The 14,599-nt window shown below is 37.6% G+C and overlaps 1 protein-coding gene across 1 annotated transcript; it reads right to left on the bottom strand.

Moving 5' to 3' along the window:
- Positions 1-12,803: 12,803 nt before the first annotated feature.
- Positions 12,804-13,358, bottom strand: LOC138885074 (uncharacterized). The gene has a single exon (XM_070165969.1). The coding sequence runs from the start codon at positions 13,356-13,358 to the stop codon at positions 12,804-12,806; it is 555 nt and encodes a 184-aa protein (XP_070022070.1).
- Positions 13,359-14,599: the final 1,241 nt, after the last annotated feature.

The following is a 14,599-nucleotide window of genomic DNA, read 5'->3' as shown; positions in this document are numbered from 1 at the left end:
ATATATTTTTTATATAATATACTACACATATTTAATTTAAAATTATAAAATTCAAAAAAAATTATATTCTTGTTGAAATTAAAATTGCGTCAAGAAAATATTTGAGATCGAAAAATATTGCAACAATCGTAGTATTTTATTGAGTGTTACAATCTCTATGAATTCGCAGATTCTTCTTTCCAATAGTAAATAAAAGAGTCTTCGAGCTTAATCTAAAATTTTATTTTATTTTAATCCAAATGCTTGAGGTTGGATCTTGATCTGGACGTATTTTTAATCCAAGGGCTTGCAGCTTGTTCTTGAATCTTCGTCTTGATCTTTTAATCCTTAAAACACTTGAATGCTTGTAGCTTTTAGAGATATCTACAGCGTTTGATCCATGAGTTATCTCTTGGTTCTTGTTATAACTTCTGGTGTCCTTTTTGAGTTATGAAGACCCATATTTATAGTTGTGGGAGGGAAGAGTTGTGATGAGAATAAATTCTTTCCGACCAATCAGACTGAAGCGTGACAAGACCGCATTTGATTGGCCAGAACATGTCACTTGCACATGTGGCGCGGTTTCATTGGCCTTTTAATTTAACTTGGCATGCGTTGTCATTTTGACACGTGGCATGATCTTATTGGCTCTTCCGTTTGACTTGGCGTGTCACGTCATTTGACACATGATACCAAACTGGGCCTCTAGGAATATGACATATTGGGCATAATGAAGTGAGCTCATCATTTGCTACCAACTAAATGGGTTAGACCAGTCAATAATTATTGGACTTAAGTAATTAATCCAATTATATTAGCCTATAATATTTTTTTGGACCAAAATATATTAATTGAGATCAAATTCAAATGTTTTTTGAATTTAAATTCAATAAAAATTTAATTGCCTACAAATACCCTCTACTTCAAGAGTTGTCTAATTTTAAAGATGATGCTTGAAGTACAATTGAAGCAACAATTTTGTTTTTTGACATCACATGACAGAGCCCGAAAAGATTTAATAGCCTAAAATTTCCCAAAAGTCTTAAATATTGAACTTTCAAAACTTTAATCACGTAAAATGTCCAATTGCCTTCTTTTGTTCCTTCGACATTCACTTTTTTTTTTGAATTTTGTGGCACGTGTTTTGGCAAACTTCCACACGTAAGTCCAATATTAAATTTGATTATCAACTAAAATGATGGCCCATTCTATGATAATAAATCATATTATATCCCTTCTAGTCCTCTTGCCCATATTAGATATTTGTACCAGCTAAGCTCATCACATACAGAAGTTTGAATCCTTCTAGGAAACAAAGCAAACAAACTGACTTCACGTGGAAGTCTGATATGATCACCGCCTCACCGGTGATCTTTTCTGATTAGAAGAATAATTCTTACACGGAGTTCGATTACAACCATCTCACGTCGGTATTTATTTTCCCACATCCACCTTTTGATAGCTATAAATACCATACGCTCTTCATTTCATTAGTATCAATTTCAGCTTTTGCAAATTGCTTTGAGTCTATCTTTGATGATTTGAAGGCATTGACGCGAAAGTAATTTCTTTTTCTTTTCCTATGCTTTCTTCCTTTTTTACTCTGTTGTCTCCTTTTTTTAGAAGTAACTTCGTCAAACTACGAAGTACTTTAAAAGTTTGAGATGAAGACCTTTAAAAGTTCGCGATGAATAGTACCTTTAAAATTGTCACGACTCAAAATCCATAATAGGTCGTGATAGCGCCTAACACGGCTGCCAGACAAGTCAACGTTGATTTATCAGTTTAATTACTCATTTTATTACTTTGAAATCACAATTTCCATTAATTAAATAGTACCAAATAGAATTTACAGGGTGAAATACTAAAAATTCCATGAATCATCATGCTAAACCTCTAGCAGAAACCCTCAAAGCCTAGTGTCACAAGTAGATGGGCATTTTTCTAAGGAATATACAATAAATATACATCATCCGTCCCGAATGTAATAAGACAGAATAAAAATAGACAATACAATGGAGACTCGGTGGACTGCGGTGCGTAGTATGGAGTGCAGCTCACATAAAGTCTCCTCAACCGGTGTGCCTACGCGCCAAGATGATCATCAAATGACCTGTCAGATCCTGCACATTTAGTGTAGAAATGCAACATGAGTACGTAAATTAACGCGTACCTAGTATGTATCAAGCTTAACCCCAAAGAAGTAGTGACGAGGGGGCCAACATCGACACTTACTATAGGTCCAATATAGCAATATAATAAAACATAAGCAGATATGAAGCATACGGCAAAGATAGGGTAAATATGTAAGTTACATAATCTTTCGATTATTTTCTTTAAAGCATAAATTTATCGATCATGTATCCTGCCTTAATATCTCATAAATATGCCAAGTGTCAATACCAATTAAGTAAGAAATACCATAAAATGTTGGGTATCAGTGAAAGGTTTATCTCATGAATATTCGAACTACTAGCGATATTGATGATAGGCTATAATTACGTATTTTAGTCGATTATTACATTCCAATTCACTGCACTTTAATTGAGTTTGAGCTTTAATCACTAGCGTTTTGCACTAATTGTGTGTTTTATGCCTTGTGGGAGTAATTCCGAGCTATGTAGATGTTATGGAATGAATTCAAGTGATTTAGAGCTTTGAAGTCTGAGTAAAAACCTAAGGAATTAAGTTGGGATCGTGTTCGGGGATCAACGGATGATAGTTAAGAACGAACGAAGAATCGAGTACGCATATTGCACACTGTCTAGTAAAATGCACATAATTTTTCGCTTAGAACTTCATTTGGGCTCCACAATATATGGTTGGAAATTTAATTCAAAGGACTACAACTTTCATGCTTTATATTTTTCCAAATTCCGAATAGTACAGGGTGAAAATTTCGTGACAAGTGTAGGGCCGCGCACAGATCCACGGGCGCGAACAGCACACTATGCAAAATCCACGGCTAAATCCACAGTTGAATCCCCGGCCACGGACGTCCTGACCTGGAAAAGTGTCCCTTTTCACGTATGAGAAGGTATAATTATTTGGGCCCGACCATACTTGGTATATATACATGGAAAAACGGTATTTTGAGCACCTTTGACATACTTTTGACATAATTTAGACCTAAGGAGGCTAAGGAGACCGGGGATTCGACCGAAGGAAGCAAGAACACATTAGGAGCAAGGCGGAGAATTCTTCTACAAGTTTCTCACTTCTCTTCCTATTTCTATTATTGGTTATGAATTCTAGTATTGTATTTTTGCATACTATTATGAATAGCTAATTTATTATCTAGGGTTTTGATGGAACCTTTTGGAGGATGAATTCTTGTTATGTTTTTATATAATTGAGTCATTGGATTTATCTACTTGTTCAACTACGTGTTTGTTGTTATTGATTGAATGATCATCTATTGACTGTGTCTATTTAGTGTGTATTACTCGAAAGAGAGTACATATTTAGGTAGTTGTTGAATAACATCACTCGTAACATATGTAAGAGATCAATACGGAGGGTTTAAAGGTGTGATTAGAGATAACGAAACCTTGGTGCGATCATAGTGTGACGACCCGACCGGTCGTCTTAAGAATTAATGCCCCGATCCCCTATTAACTACTTTCCCTAAGTTTAATTCTACTATTTTGATTTGCCGGGATGTTCGGTGTCAAGTTTCGGAGAGTTTTGGGGCACTTAATCCCTAAATGATAGCTTAAGTGTTAGAAAGTTGACTGTAGTCGGAACAATGTAAAGACGGCCTCGGAATGGAAATCTGATGGTTCTGTTAGCTCCGTTAGGTGATTTTGGGCTTAGGGGCGTGTTCGGATTGTGTTTTGGAGGTCCATAGCTAATTTAGGCTTGAAATGCCGAAAGTTGAATTTTTTAAGTTTCCGGTCCGATAGTGAGATTTTGATCCGAGGGTCGGAATGGAATTCCGAAAAATGGAGTAGCTCTGTAGTATTGAATGTGATGTGTATGCAAAATTTCAGGTCATTCGGACGAGGTTTGATGGATTTTTTTATCGAAAGCGTATTTTGAGAATTTTGGAATTCTTAGGCTTGAATCCATGGTTAATTCGAGGTTTCGAAGTTGTTTTAGGTGTTTTAAGGATTGGTAAGAGTTTGGATAGTGGTTTGTGACTTGTTGTTGCTTTTGGTTGAGGTCCCGGAGGCCTCGGGATGATTTTGGACGGTTGACGGAAAGATTTTGGAATTAAAGTTGCAGCTTCAGCTGTTGGTTATGTCATAACTGCACATGCGGTTTGGGTTCCGCAGGTGCGGCGCCGCAGAAGCGGAAGTGAGGAGGGGGCCAGAGTCTGCAGATGTGGTCAGGTAACCGCAGAAGCGGCATCGCATCTGCGATAATGTAGTCGCAGATGCGGAAAGTCCTCCTTAAGTGAGAAGTCGCAGATGCGACCTTTGGTCTGCAAAAGCAGGACTGCAGATGCGGAAACAACTGGGCAGAAATATGAAATTTTGAGGGTTTAGTTTCAAAAGTTGGAAATTCGATTTGGAGCTCAGGAGAGGGCGATTTTGAGAGGAAATTGAAGAGGAGATCATTGGGTAACGATTCTTTAACCCTTTCTAGGTATATTCCATCAATCTATAGTTAGTTTCATCATTTAATTTCGGATTAGAGATTAAAATTTGGGGAAAATTGGAATAAAGTTCTTAGACCTAAAATTCGACTTTTGATTGGGAATTTGACCTTAGATTTGGATAATTTTGGTATGTATGAACTCATGAGAGCGTGAGGATTCTGAAAATATAAATTTTACCCGATTCCGAGACGTGGACTCGAGAGACGTTTTGGTCATTTTACATAATTTTGCGTATTAGCTTTGAATTTAATTGTAGAATCAGTTACTTGAAGTGCTATTTACATTATGCAATTGAACTAAATAGATTTGGGTCATTTGGAGTCGAGTACTCGTGGCAAGAGCGTGGTTTCGGATTGATTTTGAGCCGGTTTAAGGTAAGTGACTTATCTAACCTTGTGTGGGGGACCTTCCCCTTAAGATATGATATATTTGATAATTGAAATGCCTTGTACGTGAGGTGACGAGTACGTACTTGAGCTAATTGTTGAAAATCCGATTTTTTCTTAAGTATTTCAATTAAATTATGTTTCCTATTTTATTCTACTTGTGAATTTAGCATGTTGCTAGTTTAGAGAAGCATGTTTAGTTGACTTAATTGATTTTCTTAAACTGCCTTAATTGCATTACGCGAAGCATGTTAGCCTAGAATTAACTGTTTACTTGCTACGAAAATTAGCTTAATTGGGTATTTTTGTGTTACTGTTGTGTGTTTTTACTTTGGGACTACAGAACGACATCCCGGGAGATTCTCTTATACGTATTTATGATCTAAACTGAGGTACGGGATACCAAGAGATCCCTGGCACGTATATTGAGGATACCAAGAGATTCTCGGGATATCGAGAGATCCCTAGCATATATTGAGGATTCCAAGAGATCCTCGAGATACCAAGAGATCTCTAGTATATATTGAGGATACCAAGAGATCCTCGGAATACCAAGAGATCCCTAGCATACATTGAGGATACCAAGAGATCCTCGGGATACCAAGAGATCCCCGGCTATCATCGTTGTTATGAGTGGTACTTCCTGGTGTTTGCCTTTATTTCTGTTTCCGTTATTGTACTCCTTATTATCCTGTGTAGATTCTTCCTAGAGGTTCTCAATTGTACTGTTTATATTATCCTATCATCTTATTATTTATTTAACCTCGGTATGGCCCTGACCTTCCTCGCCACTACCCAACCGTGGTTAGGCTTGGCACTTACTGAGTACCGTTGTGGTGTACGCATGCCCCTTCTGTGTATGTTTTTCATGTGAAGATCCAGGTACCGCTACTCAGGCCTACCATCCTTGAGGAGGCGACTACTCTAGAGACTTCGAGGTACATCTGCTGCGTCCGCAGACCGAGAAGTCCCTTTCTATTCCTGCTTTTTAGTATTTAGCCCTTCTGTATTTTCCTGTTCTATTTAGACATTTCGGAGTTAGAGCTATGTAGTACTTCTTAGCTTGTGATTCGTGGGTTCTCGGGTCTTGGATTTATGTTTTAGTATTGAGAGTTGAATATGGTGTATGCCGAGTGGTACATTTAAACATTGTTATTACCTTATTACTGTTTAAAGTTGTTTTACTTTCCGCAAAATTTTGGTTATCTTCCGCAATTTAGGCTTACCTAGTCGTAGAGACTAGGTGTTGTCACAATGGTTCACCGAGGGCGAACCGGGGTTGTGACACATAGTGAGCGGTGATTTAGTGCTAGCTAGTATAGTTCGAGAGAATACATCTAGTAAATTATGGTAGTTGCTTGAGAGAGAGCTACGACACTCAGAGTACTCATGATCGGTATAGAATACTTAGGCGAAATTATAGAAGATGTAGCGGGAAGGATTCTGACAATTGGGAAAATCATAACTCTAGACCTCCTATTCTTTTCTCCAACCCTTAGTATCCCTAGTTTTTAATTTACTTCTTTAATTTGTTAGTTAATTAGTTAGACATAAAAATCTTACTATTATAACTTAGAAATGGTTCGAGCTTGTCTTCCGAGTGATATTGAACAGTTAAAGTGAAACCTTAGTTCTTTGTGGGATTCGACTCCGGGCTTTTAAACCGGATTATATTTGGAGCGACCGCTTATCCTTTTTAGGACTAAAGTTGGGCGTGATCAAATTTTGGCGCCGTTGCCGGGGAACTAAAGGTGTAGTTGTAGCTGTATATATTGCTAGGTTTCGAGTTTGAACTTTTATTTTGTTTCTTTTTTGTTTTTTGTATTTATTTTATTTTATTATAACTGTTGATTTGAGAAACATGACATCTTGAAATTATGGGAATTTAGGTTTATATAATTCTACTATTGATCCTCATAAATATTGTGAAGGAAACCACCCGTATCATAATTATCAAAATATCCCCGAGAGCGAGTTATGTGCACCAACTCAATCTTATTTATGGAATGTGTGTGATGTGTGTGGTGGTAAAAATGATCACTTTCATGGTTGTACTTATATTTCTTATCTTCCCCCAACCCCTTATTATGATGGTTCTATCTTTTCTTGAGAAGTTAATAGGAACAAAGAACCTGAGGATGCGGACCTGAAGGAAATCAATGATATGTTAAAGTGCCTTCTGAAACAAAATAATGAGAAACAATTGCAGAGAGAAAGGCAAGAGGCAACTATTCGCAATTTGGAGGCTTAAGTGAGTCACGTGGTTGAAGCTTTTAATGCTCAGCAAGCCAATTTTGGGGATAGGAGGCAAGAAGAGCGTGAATTTGAGGTGCTAATTGAGGAGGTCATAGTACAACATCAACAACCTAACCAACTACAATTTGAGGATGTCTATGTTGTAGAAGTGAGACTAGAGTCAGCCAAGGACATTGAGAATACAAATTTTGTTGACTCTAGTATCATTGATGTTGAGGATGCTGAAAGTCTTCATGTTCATGTGTGTGAGAGAATTGGTCCTGACTCCAAACATTTTTCTACATTATGCTTGGATGACGATATGGAAATAGAGTCATTCGAGCCAATTGAGAAGTCAAGGAATAAGGAACAACGTGCCTACATTCTGGAATTTTTCTTGCCAGAAAGACAGGACTACATACCTCATCTAAAAGCCAAGAACTGTAGAATAGTACAAAGGTTGCTTGGGCCAATTAGATTTTTTCCTCCACCCCTAAAGCATAGCCGAAAACTTGATGCCAAATTGGGGGTTCAATTCATAAGCTCGAGGTGGAGGCAAAAAGTTATTCGCGTCATGCCGCGACATTAAATCAAGCGCTTGTGTGGGAGGCAACCCAGCTTTACTTTTTATTTTTATTTTTTATTTTGTATTTTTCTTGTAGTGTCCATTTTTTTATTTTTTAGGAGCATAGAAAGCAAAGCCATTGGAAGTATGCAACAGCAAACCAGATGGTTGGAACTAAGTGTGAGGTACCCCGCAGGAAGGACCAAGCCTGGGAGAAGTCTGAGTACCCCATGAGTTGCTAGTGCTTCGGCTTTTGACCTACCAAAGAGTTTCTTTTACCTTTTTATATTTATGATGTGAATTGAGGACAATGCACAATTTTAAGTGTGGGGTGAGGAGATTGTCTGGGTGACTTTCCATGCAACTTTAGTTGTGTTAGTTTAATTGAATAATATTTTTTTTAAAGATTGAACTTTTCCCGACGATGAATCTATTGGACTTCTTGAGGGATTTAAGTAAAAAAATGATTTTTTTATAGCAGTGTATAAATTCCCCCTTGATTTTTCTTTGTGTCGCGGTTCTTTTCCAAGGGTTTTGTTTGAGCCGGGTGTAGTTAGTTTTTTTAGGAATAGGAACCATTGTGCTGTATTTTGAATTAAAGCAATATCTCTTGACTTTGTTATGCCTTGAGAATAGTGGATACTTTGGTTATGACGCTTAGGCTCATTTTTTGACTCTTGTATAAGTACCTTAAATTGTATGATCTTAACTTTGCTTAACTGCTTTGATTAGAGTGTCTTGATGAATCCAATCCTGAGTGAGTTATGTGCCATGTGTGTGTGAGGTTTGGGTGTTATTATGTGCATTGCATTTGAAGTCTAGAACTTGCCCCATGTGTTTGCAAAGCGAAATAGTAGTTTTGTTCATTCTTGGAAGTGATATAGGCATTTCTTTGTTGATCCATATATGTATGTGTATGCATATATATATATATATTACCCGCCTAATTGTTATGTATCGTAGTTAACCCCTTTGAGCCTGTAATCTTATTTTTGGCAACCACATTACAAGCTTTACCTATTTGTTTGAATTAACCATCTATTTAAACCTTCTAACCTCTCATGAGCACTTGAATTGTTATGAACTGTGTAAAAGTTAAAGTGTGGGGTGATTGGTTTGGCTTTTGAGTGGAACTAATGAAATAAGGAGAAATGTGCGCTGTTTTGAAAAAGTAAGAGCCACTTGTATTGGAAAAAAATAGTTCGATTATTGTGAAAAATATTTCTTGATAAGTGGTGGCTCTTGATATAAGTATTCTTAAAGAAGAATGGAGTTAATATATAGTGATGTGAGGTGGAGTTATGGTTTAACATAAGTGTGGGTTTTAAATATTAAAGTGTATGTATTAAAGTGCTTAGGGGAGTGTAGTCACTCTTATATCTAAATGTATCCTACATGTCTCGCAGCCTACATTACGACCAAATAATGTCCTACTTGATCCGAGAATGAATGAGCTCGATTAGTAGAGTAGTACTCTATGGGCAAGCCTATGGAGCATCTTTTGTGGCATATGAATGTTATTTCTGAGAGTGAATGAATTCTTTCTATCTTGAGTCCTAAATGTTCTTAAATTTTATTGTGTGGAACTACTCTCTTTTGTTGTATGAGGGTACTTGATTCATGAAGGAAAGGTAATGGCAGTGATCTCTATGTTAGAGTAAGTGAGTGAGTTGCGAATAATGCGTGGTACTTGTGAGTCAAATCTTGAGGTTAAGATGTTACGCTTTTGTGCTTATTCTATTTTAAATATTCTTGGTGTGATGAGTTAGGAGAATTGTTTAAAAAGGTTGTGTCTATATAAAGTGTAGTTTGATTGCTCGAGGAAGAACAATGGTTTAAGTGTGGGGTGTTGATGACAGGCTATAATTATGTATTTTAGTCGATTATTACATTCCAATTCACTGCACTTTAATTGAGTTTGAGCTTTAATCGCTAGTGTTTTGCACTAATTGTGTGTTTTACGCCTTGTAGGAGTGATTCCGAACTATGTAGATATTATGGAATGAATTCAAGTGATTTAGAGCTTTGAAGTCTGAGTAAAAGCCTAAGGAATTAAGCTGGGATCATGTTCGAGGATCAACGGATGATAGTTAAGAACGAACAAAGAATCGAGTAGGCATATTGCGCACTGTCTAGTAAAATGCATATACCTTTTCGCTCAGAACTCCATTTGGGCTCCACAATATATGGTTGGAAATATAATTCAAAGGGATACAACTTTCATGCTTTATATTTTTTCAAATTCCGAACAGTACAGGGTGAACATTTCGTGACAAGTGCACGGCCGCGCACAAATCCACGGGCGCCAACAACACACTACCAAATTCGCGGCCAAATCCGCAGTTGAATCCTCGATCGCGGACATCTTGACCTGGAAAAGTGTCCTTTTTCACGTAGGAGAAAGTGTAATTGTTTGGGCCCGACCCTACTTGGTATATATACATGGAAAATGGTATTTTAAGCACCTTTGACATAATTTATACCTAAGGAGGCTAAGGATATTGGGGATTCGACCGAAGGAGGCAAGAACACACTAGGAGCAAGGCGGAGAATTCTTCTACAAGTTTCTCACTTCCTTCTTCCTATTTTTATTATTGGTTATGAATTCTAGTATTGTATTTTTGCATATTATTATGAATAGCTAATTTGTTATCTAAGGTTTTGATGGAATCTTTTGGAGGATGAATTCTTGTTATGTTTTTATATAATTCAGCAGTTGGATTTCTCTACTTTTTCAACTACGTGTTTGTTGTTGTTGATTGAATGGCCATCGATTAACTATGCCTATTTAGTGTGTACTACTCAAGAGAGAGTACATATTTAGGTAGTTGTTGAATAACATCACTCCTAACGTATGTGAGAGATCAATATGGAGGGTTTAAAGGCTGGATTAGAGATAACGAAACCTTAGTACGATCATAGTGAGCGGTGAATTAGTTCTAGCTAGTATTGTTCGAGAGAATACATCTAATAAATTGTGGTAGTTGCTCGAGAGAGAGCTACAACAGTCAGAGTACTCACGATCGGTAGAGAATACTTAGGCGAAATTATAGAAGAAGTAGCGGGAAGGATTCCGACAATTGGGGAAATCATAACTCTAGACCTCCTAATCTTTTCCCCATCCCTAGTTTTTAATTTACTTCTTTAATTTGTTAGTTAATTAGTTAGACACAAAAATCTTAATATTATAACTTAGGAATGGTTCGAGCTTGTCTTCCGAGTTATATTGAACAGTTATAGTGAAACCTTAGTTCTCTGTGGGATTCGACTCCGGACTTTTAGACCGGATTATATTTATAGCGACCGCTTATCCTTTTTAGGACTAAAGTTGGGCGTGATCAAATTTTGGCGCCGTTGCCAGGGAACTAAAGGTGTAGTTGTAGTTGTATATATTGCTAGGTTTCGAGTTTGAACTTTTATTTGTTTTTTTTTGTTTTTTTTTATTTTATTATAACTGTTGATTTGAGAAACATGACATCTTGAAATTATGGGAATTTAGGTGTAGATAATTCTACTATTGATCCTCATAAATATTGTGAAAGAAATCACCCGTATCAAAATTATCAAAATATCCCCGAGAGCGAGTTATGTGCACCAACTCAATGTGGAATGTGTGTGATGTGTGTGGTATTAATGGTCAATTTCATGGTTGTGCTTATATTTCTTATCTTCCCTCAATCCCTTAGTATGATGGTTCTACCTTTTCTTGTGAAGTTAATAGGAACAAAGAACCTGAGGATGCAGACCTGAAGGAGATCAAGGATATGATAAAGTGCCTTCTGAAACAAAATAATGAGAAACAATTGCAGATAGAAAGACAAGAGGCAACTATTCGCAACTTGGAGGCTCAAGTGAGTCACGTGGTTGAAGCTTTTAATGCTCAGCAAGCCAATTTTGGGGATAGGAGGCAAGAAGAGCGTGAATTTGAGGTGCTAATTGAGGAGGTCAGAGTAGAACATCAACAACCTAGCCAAGTAGGTGTTGGCGTGCAGTGATGTTCTATATGCCCACAAAGCTTCTTCTATACGGTCATGCAAATATTGTTTGGATTTGGATACAACTTTCTTTAACAAGTTGCATAGAGTTTTGTTGAAAGTCTCAGCTAGACCATTGGCGGCAACATTGTACATAGAAGAGTTACGTTGCTTGAAGCCATAGAGATCAAAAATCTTGTTCATAAACCTATTGTCGAATGGCTTTCCATTATCCGTTATTATGTAACGAGGAATTTCAAATCGATAGGTTATTTTTACTCGGATGAAACGTGCAATATTTTCCTTCTTTTCTTCCTTAAGAGCAATAAATTCAGCCCATTTTGAGAAGTAATCAGTTGCAACCAAGATATATAGGTGCCCACCAGAGGACTTTGACAGTGGTCCAACAACATCTAATCCCCAAGCATCAAATGACCAGGAGGCAATAGTCGGGTGCAACACTTTGGGAGGCTAATAAACAAAATTTGCATGGAATTGGAAAGCCTTGCATCTTCGAGCATATTCCAAGCAATATCTTACCATCGTTGGCCAATAATATCCCATTATTTTTATATTGAAGTGGAGCTTTGGTCCAGACTGGTGTGACCCACATACCCTAGAATGTGCTTCTTACAAAGCTTGGAGTGCTTCATCTTCCTCTAAGCATCGCAAGAGTACTCCTCAAATTATCTTCTATATATAGTATCTTTGTAGTAAAGGAAGCGACGTGCACGACAGTAGATTTCAGTCCTTCTCCTCGGATTTTCTGGAAGTATCTCGTAGCCCAAGAAATTGATAATGGGTTGTCGCCATTCTTCCTTCTCAGCTTCAGAAATAGCGACAAGATGTTCAAGTTCATTTTATTAACTTTCACCCTCATTTGGCAGTAGTTCTACCCATTTTTGGCAAAGAGTAACTTGCATTTGATCAGGCAGGGTTAACGATGAAGCTAGGGCAGCTAATGTATTAGCCTTATTGTTTTCTTTCCTAGGTACATGTTGATTAGTCACATCACTGACCCAACTCATTAATTTTGTTGCATAATCATGATATGGGTGCAGTTAAGTTTTCTTGACCTCATAACTTCTTAAAAGTTGGTTGATCACTAAATAAGAGTCACCAAAGACTTGCAATTGACACTGCTTAATTTTGACGGCTATTTCAAGCCCAATTATTAATGCTTGATACTCAGCAACGTTGTTGCAGCAGAGTTGCGTCAACATAAAAGAGTAGTGCAGAACATCACCTTGAGAAGTGATAAATACTACGCCAACACCACCTCCTCCGTGATGTGCAGCACCATTAAAGTGTATCTTCCATGGAGGTTGAATTTCAATGACCATTGCATCTTCATCGGGTAGTTCGTTAGTTAGCTTCAAATCATCACGTATAGGGTGATCTTCCAAGAAGTCCGCTAACGCCTGTCTTTTTATAGCCTTTTGAGGGATGTACACAAGTTCAAATTGTTGAAACTGGAGGTACCACCTTGCTAGTCGATCACTAAGGACAGGTTTTGACATCATGAACTTGATGTGATTTTCTCTAGAAACAAGACGAACGACATAAGCTTGAAAGTGTGCTTCAACTTTTGGATTGAGAAGACTAGCGCCAAACATAACTTTTCGATTGGCAAATAATTTAGCTCATTTGGTGTCATCATCCTGCTCAAGCAATAAAGAGAGTTTTCTTTCCCTTCACTATTTTCTTGGGCCAACAACGCTCCAATACACCTTTCTTATACTGAGATATATAGTATCAACGAATTTCCGAGTATAGGGGTTGCCAAAACTTGAGGCTTCATTAAGCAAGTTTTAATACTTTCAAAGGCATTGCTAAAAGTTTGGTCCCACTTGAAAGGAACGCCTTTTTTAGAGGCGACTGAATGGTTGGCACCTCTCAGCTAGGTTTGAGATGAACCTCCTAAGGTATGCTAGCTTTCCTTGCAGAATTTTCAATTCATGAATATCCTGAGGCTCAAGCATTTTCAAAATGGCATCCACTTTGGCTTGATCAATTTCGATCCCTCGATGTCAGACAGAGAACCTAACTCCAAAGGCACATTTCAATAGATTCATCCTAAGATGGTACCTCCGGAGCAACTCAATCATCATTCTCAAGTCTTTCAAGTGTTCGCTCCTCTTTCCTGATTTTACCACCAAGTCATCAAAATAACATTCGACATTCTTGTGGAGAAGGTTATAAAAAATATTCTGTATAGACCTTTGGTAAGTAGCACCAGCGTTCTTCAATCCAAAAGACATTATGCTCTTCATCTTTGGCGCCATACGAATTTGGTTATAGCCCGAAGACCATCCTTGAATGACATTGCCTCATACCCAGTAGTAGCTTTAATCATAAGCTCGGGAATAGGAAGTGGAAATTCATTCTTAGGGCATGCATTGTTGAGATCCCTAAAGTCAACACACTCGATTTTGGCTATTCTTCTTTCTTAGGGGAACAATAATTGAAACCCATGTTGAGTATTTAACGTCACAAATGAATCCAGCTTCAATGAGTTTTTTGACTTCACTTTCAATCAAGGGAACTAAATCCGCCTAAAGCGCCTTTGGGCTTGATTAACAAGACGAGAATCTCATGACCCAAAACAATGGACCGCGACGGGCACCCGGTACCTTACTCAACCGAGTACCAATATAACGTATCTTTTCATGTCATACTATCATAAATAACTGAGCTGGAGAGGCTGCCGTGAAATAGGTAGAATACAACAGGTAATGCCAACTTATACATAAGACATATGGGCCTCTAAGACCAAAATAACCACTTGAACACTGAACATAGGCCGACAAGTCCATACGATCTTTACGTACATGACATATGTCTACAAGCCTCTAAG

This window comes from Nicotiana sylvestris, chromosome 2 (assembly GCF_000393655.2).
Source record: "Nicotiana sylvestris chromosome 2, ASM39365v2, whole genome shotgun sequence".
Classification (NCBI taxonomy): Eukaryota; Viridiplantae; Streptophyta; class Magnoliopsida; order Solanales; family Solanaceae; genus Nicotiana; species Nicotiana sylvestris.
Note: the sequence above shows the minus strand (reverse complement) of the source record. Positions and strands in the feature narration are given on the sequence as shown.

Excerpts from the sequence above, each read along its gene's own strand:
- LOC138885074 (XM_070165969.1), bottom strand. The coding sequence starts at position 13,358 with ATGTTTGGCGCTAGTCTTCTCAATCCAAAAGTTGAAGCACACTTTCAA.